The sequence below is a fragment of the Gambusia affinis genome, linkage group LG07 (assembly GCF_019740435.1).
Source record: "Gambusia affinis linkage group LG07, SWU_Gaff_1.0, whole genome shotgun sequence".
Classification (NCBI taxonomy): Eukaryota; Metazoa; Chordata; class Actinopteri; order Cyprinodontiformes; family Poeciliidae; genus Gambusia; species Gambusia affinis.
Genome location: NC_057874.1, coordinates 12,294,540 through 12,310,655, shown reverse-complemented (window position 1 = coordinate 12,310,655; position 16,116 = coordinate 12,294,540). Strand labels below are relative to the sequence as shown.

The 16,116-nt window shown below is 37.4% G+C and overlaps 1 protein-coding gene across 1 annotated transcript; it reads right to left on the bottom strand.

The window, feature by feature from the left end:
* Window positions 1–1,588: 1,588 nt before the first annotated feature.
* On the bottom strand, window positions 1,589–6,440 carry apof (apolipoprotein F). The gene is made up of 2 exons (XM_044123434.1): window positions 5,801–6,440; window positions 1,589–4,706 (listed from the first exon to the last, which is right to left on the bottom strand). Exon 2 carries the CDS (start codon window positions 4,669–4,671, stop codon window positions 3,376–3,378), a length of 1,296 nt encoding a protein of 431 aa, XP_043979369.1. The 5' UTR covers window positions 4,672–4,706; window positions 5,801–6,440; the 3' UTR covers window positions 1,589–3,375.
* Window positions 6,441–16,116: the final 9,676 nt, after the last annotated feature.

Genomic DNA, 16,116 nt, shown 5'->3' with positions numbered 1-16,116 from the left:
TACACTTTAAATAAACACCACAAAACCCACAAACAATTCCCCCCCAGTCCTTTCAATGGCCTCTCCCAAAGTTATACTCTGAGTAACAATTATGCTCCTCCACAGGCAACAGCAACCAACCTCACTCATCAATGAGGAGCAGCTGTGCAGAGCCCAGAACAAAGGCTACATACTAATTGCTAAAATGCTCAAGAAATATAATTAAAACTTCTTGTGTGCAAATTTATTGTTGTGCAAATCTCTGCTTAAAGTGCAAATGCTAAATAAAGTGTTTGTTAATACAGTGCAAAAATACCTTTTTAAGTGCCATACAGTGCTATGTATATATAAAATAGTCCCAGTAATGAAGATCTCTTCATTACATGCATGAATGACTTGTAAAACAGATCTGCAAAAGATACCTCTTTATACACATTATCATCTTTATGAAATCAGAACAGCAGGGAACACCAGGAGTCATTTTCACTGGTGTAACAAAGCTACATGTGCCCTCCTGTACAGAGCCAAAGATGTCATCAGAACCCATGTCGTCTCCTTCTCCTCATCCTTTGTGCTCTGCAAGGACCTCCAGGTGTTAGAAGGTGTTATTCACTGACAAGAAAAAACATTTAATGTGGATGGTTTCCAGCTCCATTATGATGTGGGAAAACACTTTCATCAAACATCCCCAAACACATTTTTGAAGTGATTAACAGCAACAGTGAGGCTGCTTACTGTTGAGCTTCTGTTTTTGTTTGTTTGCTTTGGATTTTCCTTTATAATGATTGTCCTTTCTCAATCAGCTAAAAGCCTCTTTAAGTTTTTGCTTGTTTTCTAATAGAGGTCTGTATTTTTTAGTTTTTATTTATTTTTGTTTCCCCTTTTTGCATTTTGAAGAGGCAAAAAGACAATTTCTTTAAAGTATTTGCCATATCCCTTCCTGGATAAGGAATTGCTTGCTGTTTTAAGCATATCTCAGTTGGGTATGGCAGTGAGTCAGCTCCATTACACAAAAGCAGTAATGGAGCAGAGTAATAAAACCCTGCTCTGTTCTTCCATTTCAGAGGATTGTGAAATGACATTTCTGGGAAAAGAAATCTTCAGTGTTTCTACATTGAAGCTAATCCTGTTATTAAACAAAAGAACATGAAGTTGTTTCGGTGCATTCCTGATCATGAACAACCTCCTATTGACATTTTCCACAGTTTGTGTGACTTTTATTTACAACAAAAAAGTTCAGCGTTGGGTGTTTATGCAATAGACCAACACAAAAGAAATACATAATTGTGGAGACCTAGAATTGACCAAAGTAACACCCAAAGTAGATTTTTTGGTGTCATCTTCTTTTTCCTTGCTGCCACCCTCATATTTAACGGTGTGGGCAATGTTCAGAGTGATGTACAGGTTTAGTTTTTAAACTTACCCAGAGTGTTAAATGTTGCCCAGAGCTTTTAGTTTTGGTCTCATCTGATCAGGAAACCTTTTTCAACATGTTTTCTGTACTTTATACAAAACATGTTAGAATTTTGTTGAAGCAACGAGACAAAATGTAATGTTCATGAAGCATGAAAACTTCCACAAGCTGCTGCACCTGAAGTCAAACACAACACATTTTTATGTCGTTTTTATTTCTAGTCATAAAGCATGGCTCAGACAAATGGCAAAACATGCTCTGCCATGTGTTTTGTTCTGAGAAACTGCCAGCTGAATCTTAAAAAGTAAATTAATAACTTGATAAAAATATTTACTCCGTCTATTGCAGCTGCAGAGTCAGATTTATGTTTGAGCTCGTTGTATTTCTCTCTGCTGGGCGTTAAGGAGGGTTCAGAGGTGCCAGGAGGCAGCACAAGCAGATGAGGACAGAGCTCTCCCTAAGCTTCGAGTTTTAGTCTCGATCAACATTTTGTCTGATGAGTTACAATCCTGCTCACCAGAGCAAGGCTGGCGATTACTGAGTTACTGTGAGGTGCAGAGGTAGTGACTCCTTTTGTCTAGTTGGAGCAAATGCTGAGCGCCAGTGTCTGCTTTCTGTTTTGGATGAATCTACAAAGGGCTAGTTGAGTGCTATGTAGCTAATATTGATGATTAGTTAGCTTCTTTCAGCATCTTTTTTTTGTGTTATCATAGACCTGATGCCCTCTTTGCAAGTTTTCTAGAATAAAAAAATGGATACAAAACTAAACTAAAATAAAGAACACTGAATATGAATTTAATATACAACTTATTAACAGAAAAAAACATACAAATTATAGGAATACCAACATATCAGTTTACTTTTCCTACATGTACATCACATTGAGAAAATTAAGAAGGCAGGACAGAAAGTCAAGATAAAAGTTTGAGGAGTTGCAGGTTTATTTTCCTGAGATCAGTCTTTCAATGCTGCTGCAAAATGTACAGATAATTCAAACAGATATCCACTTTATAAAAAATTGGTGGTAACTCTAAATAGTCTAGTTTGCCATTACGTTGGTTAGAATGAATATTCACAGTTTGCTATAACTAAATGAGTCAGTAGTTAATAAAAACATGTATTTCTTTATGTGAAATATTTTAGTTTCTAATGCATTTAATTTTCAGATGTTGTCAAATTAAAAGCTTGAAAAACATTAAGGTATAGATTTTTCTTTTATTAGTGAAATGTTTTGAAAATTCTAACCTTTTATTTTAGCACATTTATTCCAAAGGAAAACAATCCCACTGTAAGAAATTCCTGATGAATTTAAAATAAACTTAGCTACAGCAGTATTTACACTTTTCTTTCTAATGACAATAACCTTTATTAAAAATATGTGTTTTTTTTAAATATCTCTAAACTTTCACAATGTCTTGGCAATGTAATATGAAACAGATAACTTGTGAAAAAAATCAACCCTCTCCGTCCCCTCCCAGTCAAAAACAACCAGTCAGAGCCTGGAGGAAGGTCTTAGCATTGCCAACCAAGCTTGTGTATGTGCTGCTCAATGTGCTAATGCTGAAGAAACAACTTATAGGAAATCTGTTTATTCACTGTAGGCTCCATTGTGGTGAAGGAGCTATAGCATAAAGGTGATTGACAGCGCTAAGGCCTGCCTCCTGGCTTTGATTAGTTGTTTCTGAGTGATGTATTTCTGCAGATGACAGAAAGAAGGCCAAGCATTTGGATTTGTTCAGATGTCAGGACATAGTGAAAGTTTGAGAAAATATGTTGTAAAACTTTTTTCTTTTATAAAAGTTACCTAATGCAGCTTTACAGGCGAAATAGTGTTGCACAGAAGATCGGCAGTATGACTACCAACCATTTATCCACCTATGTTTTTGTTTAAAATATTTACTTCTACACATGGGATTTTTCACCCCCAAATAAACGTAATGATTAGGTATTCCTACATTACAAATTGCCTGAATTGTACTTTTTCACTCGACAGTAAAGGTTCCCCTTTCCAAGCTGGACTGGTTCACCAGCACATCGTCCTCTGCCTTCATGGAGTTCAGCAGGTACTTGACTCCGGCTTTCACACCGGTCTTCACTCCTGCCCCCACAGCGTACCCCGCCACCCCAACAGTCCCGCCTGTGGCCACCATCAGGGCGTCTGTACCCAGGTCCACGGCGCTGAGGATGGCTCTCTCCTTGGCCGTTGCCGAGCAATTGATGGAGGCATAGTAGACCGCCGTGCCGAGGCTGTAGAGGGTGCTGACCGCGGGGATCCACTCCACCACGTTGTACACACGCTCCTCGTCCTTGTTGATGCAGCTCCTCTGAGGGCTGCGCTTCATCCGCTGACCTGAGGATTGAAAAAGCTCTTCCTGGGAACTGCACTGGCGGATCCAGCACTCAGACTCCAAGGATGTGGATGGAAAGATGCGGCTACCTTTCTTCAACACGGCTTGGTACATTCCAGGCATGAGAGGTCCACCGCTGGTCACACCGGCACACAGGACTCCGAGTCTTTCACAGCTTCTGACAGCGTCCTCCACTCGACCTGCAGCTCCTCTTACAGCCGTTCCCAGTATCATCGTCCCATTCACTCGGCTCCAACCATCACAATGATCCTCCTGTGATGCAAGGCCACCGTCTTTCACTAAAGCCAGCTGCTGAATGTTGAACATCACTCCATCTATATGCCGACTTGCTTCTTCTCCCTCGGAAAGCAGTGCTGCTGAAGTCGATGCTGATGTAGACCTGCTCATCTTCCTTTCTATAAGAGCCACCAAATCCATCAGCAGCTCCTCAGTGTCAGCCTTCCCCAGCAGGTCGTACAGCTTCAGAACCAGGAGCTGAGCCTCCTGTGGGCAGCCTGACGCCACCAGGACAGGCACTAACGAGAGTCCCAGCAGCTCCTGAGGGAACACAGAGGATAACGGATCATCCACCGCGCTGGCATACAGCAGCTCCGCGCAGCTGACGTTTCCTCGAGTCTGGAGGTGATCTTGAATCTGACCCTGAAGCTTCTCTGAAATAGTCCATATCGCGAGTTGAGCAGATCGGATCTTCTCCACGTTTTGAGAAAGAGTCGACGTAGGTTCAGATTTGTCTGGCTGTGGACTGGAAGCAAGGAGAACCTGAATGTCCTGTTTCTGCTCAGCATCTTCACTGGCCGGAGTTGTTTGAAGCAGGTTGTTCGTTTTGGGTGGAGGAGGCGGGACTCTGCACAGGCTCTGTTCGGTCAGCAGGAGCTGGATCAGAACCAGCCACTTCAACTTGGAGAACATCCTCCCTCTCTTCACAGGGATCTTCCTCACAGTCACTGATACAAGAGCAAGACAACACATACTCAAAAAAACATAGCAAGATATCAGTGAATAAAGTCTGAAGATTGTTGTTAAAGAAACAAGTTATAATTCCCTAAATAATCTTCTTAAATGATTCTTAATCAGGTTTATCTTGTAGACTTGCCGTTATACTAGCTGTACTCAGTGGACTCCTGCTGGTTCTGTAAAAATGGTGGATATATCTTTGTATTTTGTTATGGTTAGTATTTTTGCTCCAGTTTCTCCCTGGTCTAATTTCTCTTTATTTTTATTCATTCCATGTCAATTAGGCCAACTCATTTCACGCTAGCCACCATTTTTTTTGTGTTGATGTTCACATTATAACTTTAGCTCACTTGCAATCAGACCTCTGTGAACGGCATGCAGTCCTGCACACAGCAATGATGCTGTGTTTACCAAAGTAAAATAAAGGATAATTCTGTTTCTATATTTATTAATTTTGATGTGCAATCAGACCCAACTCGCTCCTTTAAGACCTCTGTAAATACTGTTGTGGCAAAAGTTTGATTTTTATTATGCCTTAGTTGTTTGGACCTTTTAATTACGTTGTTTTGCATACTGCACACCGTGTGCCAGGCCACTGGTGCTTAAATACTTCAGCACGGTGTGATGAAATATTTAATTCAGCAGTTTCCTGTCACAATTTCTGATCTCTTTGTGACTTTGTAAACTGAGTTTATCTTATTTTTTTAAATTTATTTATTTATTTTATTTTATTAATTTATTTTTTATTTTTTTATCATTATCTTCAACTTCTAATTCTGTCATCTGCCTGCCTCCTGCTTGCAGAGCAGCATGAGGCAGCAACTATTCATCTTAAAACTTCCTTCTGTTCAGACAGTAAGAACATCATGAACAAAGATGTTTTTTTTTACTGGTGCACAGTAAATCAGATCAGGAAAAAAAAATTACAAAAAATTAAAATGCAAAAGCAGCAACAGGGCAATAATGACAATAAATGAAAACACTAAATGTGTGGTTCTTATTTCATCTCGCTCACAACTTACATTATTCATCCTGCTATGAAATTAAGTTTCTGCCTAATCTTAGATAATTTTATCCCACCTACCTTAACAATAACCACGTCTTGCAGACTGCAGCGTGTCAGATGGCTTCAGGACGTGGGAGGCTGTTTCTTCTCGTTCTCTCGTTCTTATTTCTGCCTCCAATGAGAATCCGCTTCTCTAACACGGCATCTCAGAGCCCTCCCTCTCTACCATCCGTCTTTCAGCCGCCTTTTCTATTTGGCCTCATTGCTCAACAGGGAGCGCAGGGCTTGAATATTGATTCACGTGGGGAAAGTCCATGTGGTCTAAAGCAGTTTTGTTTGTGCGTCCTGCTATCCACTCATCCCCCACAGTCCTTCTGCTCACTCTCACGCAGCCGCTCGGTTTTGTTTTTGACCCACATAGTTGAAAGAAAAAGCCCCCCGCCCCATTCCATACACCGTGAGCGAATTTCTCTCTTTCACTGCCAACAAGAGGAGTAAGGAAAGTGAGCTTGTTTTGAAAGTAAAAACAGGATTTCTTCACATAGTGGCATCTATTTGGATCTGATTTTTTTTTGCCTTCATTCGATTTAATCGTTGGGGGTCAGCAGCGGCAGCATCTGTTGCCACTCTTTAAATGTCGAAAAAGCCCTTTTAGAAATTTTAGAAAACTTAGTTATTAATCAATTTCATTATATTTTATTCACTGGTAAACAATTTTACAAAACCACTGGTACCTCATAAACTTAATCTAACAAAACAGCTTCTGTGATTTATACGTTTTCAGGTTGACTAGTTTCTAGGCAGTCTTGACAAGCAATCCATGCATTTCTGTTTCTTTTGGGTTTAATAATGAGGCCTGGATGAGGATTAATATTTATTTTATTTTACCGCCAGGACAAGCAAGCAGGATGAAAAAGCGTCTTACATGTTCAATGAAAGAGCATAATTTAGGGTCACCAAATCCCCAGTTTCTATGTTTGAAAAAGAGCTTGCTGTCCTTTCATCATAAACGCAAACATGTTGTGTTTGCTCTGCTGGGATTTTAACTGGAACAGTGTGCTTTGGTCAGATGACATTGAGCATATTTGGAACATAAGCTTCAGGTCGATCTGGCCATGGAAAGGCACCACATGCCCAATGTTTAGAATGCAGCAAGATTTTAAATAAAAATGTAGTAGATTGAAAACGTTCAAAGGGAGATGATCCAGATCAGATGCCTGAACCAGAGCAAGTGATTTTCTTTTGAGGCAGAGCACCAGCTATACTCTGAGGTCCCTTCAGATGACATGATTACTTGACTTGTCTCTATTTCTAGTCCATCTTGCACTGCAGCTGTTTGTGGGATCTCATTTGGTTATCCCTCATGACCATAGATGAGGGTGAAAATGTAGACAGACCAAATCTAGAAAATCACACGTGAGCACAGTTTGTTCTTCAATATAACAGACAAGAGTTGCGCCTACATTTCTGTATCCATCCATTTTTATCCCACTTTAGTCACATTCTGGCCTGAAAGTAGAGGTCAGTCCTGAAATCTGGATGAAATCTGACCTTAACAATCAGAGCCACATAAAGACAGTTGTAAAGTTGGTCTTCTATCAGAATATTTCTCCTATTAGAGCACTGATCTAAAGAAACTCATCCATGTATTTATCTTTAGTCGCATTGATTACTGCAACAGTGTCTTTACAGGTCTGTCCAACAAATCAATCCTCCACCTGCAGCTGATCCAGAAAGCTGCTGCTCGGGTTATGACTAAAATCAGGAAGATCGAGCACATCACTCCAGTTCCAGCTCAGAGAACAGACTTTAAAACACTGTTGTTAGTTTATAAATCACTGATCGGCTTAGCACCACAATAGGTATGATTTTTGATAGGTATTTCTCAAACCTACATAAAAAGAGGACCACAGACAACGTTTATGAGTTTTCAACCAAACTTCTGCAGAAGGAGAAGACACAGCAAACCACTTCTCCAAGGCGTTTGCCATGCGCTCTGACTCCCTGCAGCAGAGCCTGTCTTTTTATTAAGCAGGAGGAAAGAAAGAAGTCGGGAGTGAAATGTGGGAGAGTGATAAATAAAAGAAGGGGGCTATTCTGAAACAAGGAAGAACTACATTCTACACACAAGCAGTTTAAGGAGTATACCAAGATAAGAAGCAGCTGCAGCTTCAAGGTTTGGGGGAAAAAAGCAAGTTTTGTCTTTCACATGGTTTAACAAATTCTTCCTCTCTGTGGTGTGAATACTGTGGTTAATAAACCTTTAAATGAAAACCAAACTGGTAACTACTTACGTAGGACTGATAACAAAACATAATTCTTCTAATAATTTTCTCATCCATAATTAATGTAGGACATGAGATGGTTTCAGTGCAAAAATGTTAGGTTATTCCAAATTACTTTCAATTTTAAAGATGCTAAAAATCAATTTAGCTTGAACACTTTTCCCACAACTTATCAGTGGTAAAAATGTGTGGCAAAAATAAACAATGCCATTTGTGCACAATATTGGTAATTAAATCACAGATTTTCCCAGTGAGATAAACTGACTTCATAGAATATAATGAAGAATATCTATATTTTGTAAAATGTCAGTTTTGTTGTGACTATATCAAAATCATATGGACTCCAACTCTAATTCTCAGAAACTATTTTAAGGTTTTATTTATTTGTATCTTTTGCTTTGTGACCAACTACTGCTTTCCACCACCTCAGCTTTGTTTAGATAGAAAACATTCAGTCGTTCTCCTCCTTCGTCTGTGTACTCTTCCTTTCACTCAGGGATTTTCAGGCACAAAATACAGATTTAATTTTTCAAGGTTTCTAAAACTGTTTCTTATTTTTCAGAAATTAAATTAAGCGAGAACTGATTATATCCACATCCTGAATAACTTTTTTAGGCTCAAAAGAAATTTCATTTTGTCAAGTTGTTGAATTTATGCTTGTGCAGAAGATATTAAATTGCATAAATCCCTCTTGTTATTAAAAAAAAAAAAAAACAGATATAGCTTCTGGGTTCAAGTTTGATTTCACATAAATAAAAGCTGTTCCTGTGCATTTATGTCTCCATTTATCTTAAGTATCTTTGCCTGTTTACTCTGTTTATTTGCTTTGTTGTAATTTTGTTATTTCTTTGTTTCTGGTTTAGATGCTATTTCGATTATTAACACTAGGGGGCGATGTGTCTCCACAAAACACTTGAGATTGTTTTCTGTGAAATCCTGGTTTGATTTGTCCCGCCGGTGACAGCAGTGATTGATCTGTTTCTAAACAAGAGCCAGTTATAACTATGATAATAGATGCTGTCACAAATGGGTCCAAGGCATGAAAACACATTTAAAAGAGAGAGTACTTCCTCCAAAACTTTATGTTTTTATAAAGTCTAATTCTTGTTTAAATTGTAGTTGCTCACTGAAAATACTTTACTTGTCTCCCTGAAGAAAATGTCAAAAGATTACAGGTAAATACAGATAAAACTGTGACAGTGAACACAATTACATTGACCCTTTGTGACCTTCTCCCAGCCCTTAAGGAACTAATAGCATTTCACTTCAATTAGCAAGCAGATTTATCAAAATAATGATTTGCATGTACTTCATTTAGTGATCACTTTGGAATAACACTCAACAGAGCAAATCCCTTTTATTATTTAAAAGCAGAAACAAAGGTGGGGGGGATTAAATTCAGCAAGACTTTGCAGAGGAAAGCAGCCTCATGGGTTTCAGCTGTTAATGTGGAAAAATGAAGCACCTCCTTGTTGTGTATATAATTAACTTATATAAAAAAAATAGAAGTTAATTAGAGGGGCTGCTTACGTAATTACTTCTGTAGGGAGCTGTGAGTTGACACCTGTTAATACAGGAGAAACAGGCTCAGTAATCCAATCAGAGGAAATGTGACTGCTGTTTACACGGCTCTCCTCTCCAGAGGGCTGTAACTTCAGTGATACCAGTCAGGGCTTAATGCTTATCCAAATGGCCAGAGGCAGTGAGACTGTGAGCCTGTTGCATGTCAAAAGCACCTGAGCACAAACATCTATGCCAGGTTTGACTACTACATGGAGCTACTACATTTAGTTAACTGGGATTCCTAAGAGGGAGAATGGGAGAACTGTTAAATAATCTTAAAAGCCTATTTGTCTTTAAAAGTAACAAGAAGCTCCTTGTTACAGTTCTTATTCAAGTGTAACAAGAACCTCTGTTAAACTCAGACATGGGTGTAACTCAAAGATCTTCCTTCCTGGCAGCTTTTCCTGCTAGTAATTTGTTCGGCTCTTTATAAGCACCGCCTTTGTACTTGATTAAAAGCAGTGTAATTAGAACGTTATTTATTCTTTATACATACAAAGGAAAACATTTATTAACTTCTAGGCTGGGTTGGCACATCTAGTTAGAGTGTGTTTTCCACAGTAAATAAATGAGTGAATTTATGGTCATTTCAATTCCATATTACTGTAAAAGTTGTCTTCACCAGATTTATTTGATGTTTTTCAAGCTTAAACATTCATGCCAGTCACCAAGGATCAATCTCAAGATTACTTTTATCGTCAGGAATCAAACAAAAGTAAACAAGTGAAATATTGCTGCAGCAATTCATGTTTGTTTGTGACTCTGACTGGCTTTTTGTGAACAAAAACTGAAAACTCCCTGCCAGTGGTTTATCAGCTTTGAATCTTTCTGAGTGTGTCCTTGTCCTTTCATTAGGACAGAGAGCATGGGAGTTATTTGTACTCTTACGCACCAGTCAATGAGAGCATAAACTGAAGAGCAAACATCACCCTGCAGGGCGTACGGTCAGCTGCAGTCAACCACATTACAAGCTCCATTTTCCGTAACCCACACCCACTATTATCATTTAATATACTTTACAGCTGTAATAAAGGAAAAAATTCTGACTGCGGTTTAAATAGCTGCTCCACATAATGTCATATTGCAGTGTGGGTTTTTTCTGATCCACAAATGGTCAAAATAATAAATATTGGGAAAAGTATATACATACAGCCTCACTGTTATTTGGATAAATGTTCCTTTACAAGCTGTACATTGAATAAATCTTTTGCAGACACTATCAGGGTTTTGGGGTGATCCGGTATGAAATTGAACCATTATTGTAAGCAAAATTGATAGAAGGCATTTAGGTTGGATGTTTGTTTTTATTTTTGTCAAGCATAGGCTTTGAATTTCAGATGGAGCTGAAGTCAGAGTAAATCCACCAGCACCATGTCTTTCTGCTTTAACTTCTCCAAACTCAGTATGTTTGTGTTTTGGATCATTGATCTGCTGAAACATCCATTTGTGTCATACAACCACTGACTTGAGAAAAAGTTGAAGCACTCTGAGGTGATTCTACATCAGCATGACACTGCCACCACCATGCTAAAAAATTGGTGCAACTTGAAACCCTCATTTTGACTCAAATAACCGAGTCTTTATCTTGAATAACCCTAAAACTTTCTCTTAAGTGTATTGGGTTTGTCTGTGTGGACAAATACAAACTTAAATTCAGCTTGACACTATCTGGTGAGATTACTGAAATTCTGGCAAAGATAGACTTTGAAATCCGTGTCAGAATTGGTTTTAAAATACAAAAAGCAGGTTGACGTATCAAAGCAAAACATTTCAAAGTGCTTTCCTCAAACGGAGGTGGGAAATAAAAATATATATGAAAACCACATATATTTTTATTTCTCCCTCACAATAATCCAACACTACATTTTGAAATATTTCAGCTACGTACTGGGTAAGTTTAGACAAACACATTTCACGTTCTGAATTGTTAGACCAGAAATAATATTTTAAAGGCAACTGTGAACATGTTGCTTAAAACCACTTAATAAGATGATGAAATAACATTTGGTGAATTTATGGCCTCTTTTAAGCAATGAATTACTGTAAACCTCAAGTTGTTGGTTAAGCAAATCACAATACAACTACAACAATATCTCGTAAAAATGTGAAACAACGAGGAAGTTGAATATTTATCAAACAAATACCTTGAAAGACGAATGAGCCAATAACACAGTGACCTTTCATTGTTGTGATCTTTGCCTGACCTGCTGATGTTGGTGCAGCGGCAGCTTTGTTTGGGTGGTTCCCTGTGTTCATATTAACTTAATAGACATCCTCATGAGGTCGCCAGTAATGGGTTCACAGAGATTATCGATAATAATCAGTGAATAATTTCAACGTGCTTCATGTAATTCAAATAAGTACTAATGACTGACACACATTTTGAAAGATAATAATACTCCATCAAAATGTCGCATGAAGTAAGTTATTTAATTAAACATGTCTGATGATAGAGAAGCACTACATTTCTTTGGGAGGGGGTGGAGTGTTAATCAGATTACTTATGAGCTCAGAAGAACTATATTAACTGAGATCTTGAACCCAAAGAGTCGCTTAGCTTGAACTCAAGAGTAGCAAAGCTGGTCGGTTTATGCTGGAGAACTCCAACGAGGTAAACATTATATTCTTTTTATTCTATTATTTTAGAACAATATCAACACATTTTCTAAATGTCATAATATGGAGAGAAAAATCCTGTAGCTGTTGTGGTTTATTGCTTCAATGAATCACACAACTAGTCTAATATTTTTAGAATAATATAACAAGTTCTTGTACATATTACAATAGTTTGGTGTTTTAATTGTGATTTTTTTTTAAAAGTATCAAACAAAAAGCATATGCTGCTTGCTCTGTAGCTCTTGTTGTCATTCATGTGGGAGTCATTTACAGGAAAGATAAATAATGAATGACTGAAAGCTGAAGAATTGATCATACTCTTAAGATGCATTTTATAATTTAAAATAGATTTTTACATTTGTTTATGTTTTTGAAGGTTCAACCATAGGGTTTTGTCATGTTTCAGATATTAGAGAAAATCTTTAATAATAATTTCTGAGGAAAAACTAAGATATAAATCAATCAATTAACTACATGCCCATCTCAACCATATGAATTGTTTCATGTTACAAAGCCAGACTGCTTATTGGTTAGAAATTAAATATCCAAGCAGGCACTTTACTTGTTTTTACTTTCTCCAACCATAAAACTTCTCTTTCAGACAAACAATTGATGTCCTCATACATAAAATATTGATTCAACAGCTTTTATGTTTTCCAAAGTTATTCAATATTCTCACGATGGTTTCTGTGAAAGGGGTTTATTTTAAATACTCATGTTACTCCTGGGGAAAACTGAACCAGATTTTTTGGGCTAAGTTCTTGAATCTAGAACCTAGAACCATTTAAAATATAGGAAATGGGTTAGCGTTAGCATTATCTACATTGAGAACAAACATAATCTACTATCTTAAGGTTCACTGTTATGCTCACAGGCTTTAAAATATACCTTGTTAGCAAAGATAGTTAACACAATAGGCAGAAGCATATATAAATGCGTTAATATGTCTAACTACGCTAATAACAGCTAATGTCTTTGTCCTTATTTGTTAAAATGCTAACATTAGCGTTTCTGCTATCAATTTTGAAAATGATCTAGAATACTGAAAATATGTGTTTTGCTAACATTCAGGTAACGGTGGTAACGTTAGCTTGTTGGTTTAGCCAAGAAGGAGGGACGACCGCTCCAAGATGGCCGCATTATTTCCTGTGCCAAAGCAGCCAATGCGGGATCTACTCATTATATTAAGTCCACGATCAGAAGCACACTGCTAGCAGAGGTTTAGTAGTACGTAGCAGAAATCTGACGTCGTTGTTTCTCCCTACATCCAGTGGGTGGTGCAGGTTTTTACAATCGATAGTAGCCACACAGGCAACACCCGCTAGAAGGAAACAAACGCACCCAGTACAACAGTTTCGTTCTATTGGCTGAGAGGTTGCTAGGCGACTATGCTAAAAGCGCAATCATTACAAGTTTTGAGAACAAAAGATATGAAATCCTGCATTCAGGTTGAACATATGTGCTCTTGGATTATGGCCGAAAATTTCCCCCATATTAGCATGTTAGTTAACCTTAAATAACTACTTTAAATGCAATAGATGCTTACAAGCACTGTGGGGCCTTAAGCAGAATTTGATTTTCAATCAAGAATTAGACTATGGGTCATTATTTGCTGAGATGTATTTGTGAACAAAGCGAGCTCAAACACAGATATTAAACTTATATTATAAGGTTGTAGCTATTAACATAACAATCAAACAATGAAGATTTTTTTTTTTTGTGTATTTTTAGAAGTAAACTGGACAATTCCTTTAGATTTTTACTTTCAATTTTACCTTTTTAAATGTGTCTTTCCTGAAACACAAAGTCAAATTTAATATATTCCCATGCATGATTGGCAAATAAAAATATTTTAAATATATGGTCTGTTTTAAAATTCAAGCAATTCTGATAAATCCCTTGACGGTTTGCTACCATTTAAAATTTAATGATTTATTTTCAGAGAAATGGAGGTAAATCTTGCTTCCCTGGTCGTGTTGGTCTTTCTTATATTTCCTGTGACGTGTTTGTGTACAGGAGACACATATAAACCACCCAGAGAGGTAAATGTACAATTTCCTTTCTAAACTGTTTCCTCAAAATGTTTTACCTCACTCAGCACTTTTCCTCTTTGCTTTCAGAGAAGTGAAAACAAACTACTCAAGAGATTTTATCCCACCGACTACGACGACTTTGTGGGTCTTTTGGGAAAGAGACATGCTACTTCAGCATTGAGTGAGCATTTCTTATCTTAATCACTAATCTCAAGACATTTCCGTTTTCTTGTAAGGCAGTGTTTAAGTTGGGGTTTAACAAGTAAATAAAATTTTCTATCTTGCACAGATTATGCCGATCACATCCTTGCTGACCTGCTAAAACAAAAAACAGGTGAGTGACTCTGCAACGTCTAAAGTCGTTTATTCAGGGCAGTTTAATAACCAACTCTCTTGTTTTGGTCTGCTCAACAAACCTACAGTTTTCTAAATGAACATGATAGTAAATGTTTTGCTTTGCTGATATTGATAAAGACACATATGTTTTTAATTCTTTATCAGCCAAAACGTTTGTAATGAAAACTTTTTTTTGCATGATTAAATCAAGAAGTTTGGGATTTGAATTCAAATTTTGAACTTGTGATATCAGATTTATTGGCAAGCATGTAAAGGACAAATAAAAACAGCAGTTTTCGTTATTTCAGATTTTAGATAAGAATTTAGAAATGAGTTTTGAACCTCAACTAGAGTTATTATACATTTTATATTTGTAAGATTGTGTAAAACTAGTACACAGACTCCAGACTTTTTTTTTTTTTTTTTAGGTTTTTCATTAAACTATTGGGGAGGCAAACAACTCTTGAACTGTCAGCTTGTCATGTTGATTCTTGTCAGATCTCCCTTGCGGTTGAGTTATTTCTAAAACATACATTCCTATACCGTTGTTTATCCTGCTCAAAACATTTTCACATCTCAACCACAAAACCTAACTGCATTTTAAAGAATGCAACACAATAGATATTTTTACAAATTTTACTTTGCAAATTTTTCAACTGAGGATGATTGACAGCACTAAGACCCTCCTCCTGACTCCGATTGGTGGTTTTTGACTGGGAGTGGTGCATTTCTTCAGATAATTCAGGGAGGTGACGGAAAACATGGTGGCAGTTTTAACAAATATGTAAAAAAATATATTTTATAAAAGTTATATACTGCAGCTTTAGCAGCTATAATCCCAAAAATAGACTTTATACATAAACAATATTCAGAGTGTGACACTTAGTAACCTACCCAACACTGCATTCAAGCAAAGACAATTGAGATTTCATATGTTGTGCAGATGTAACCTGCTGTAAACTTCTCAATAACTATTCCTAAGTTTTCTGCTACATTCTTTGGGCTTCAAATGTCTGAGGCCTTCACAGAACAGCTGGGTTTTAATATGTAATCAAAAACAAATTGATTCCTTATAATAATTGTCAAGGCACTTCATTACACATAATCTTCGTAATGGGTGTTAAAGGTTCAAAGAGTACTGCACATTTGTCAGTAACTCTACATTTTGTGATACAGGATAATGTTTAGCCTAATTTGTTAACTGGTGATTTAATCTTTGTGTGCAGCAGGAGCAGGTTGTGGATCAGTGCAAACATTTCTGCAGAAGACGGGGTTTCAATTCTCCAACTGTGTAAAGCAGAGGTGAGAAACGGACTTCAATCTGCCCTAAAGAGAAATAAATGTGATGTGTTTGACCATTGAACCATATTTGCTTTTCCACAGAGGACGACGCTCTCTGTAACGCAGATGTCAAACATCCGTGTGTGACCAGCTGCCATAAAACCTGCAATTTATCAAGGCTCTCCTATTCAACAAAGACATCCATTGTTAGCAGCCACAGAGGGATGAACACACTGGTTAAGCCATTGACATCGCAACTGTGACATCTGTTGCAAAAATG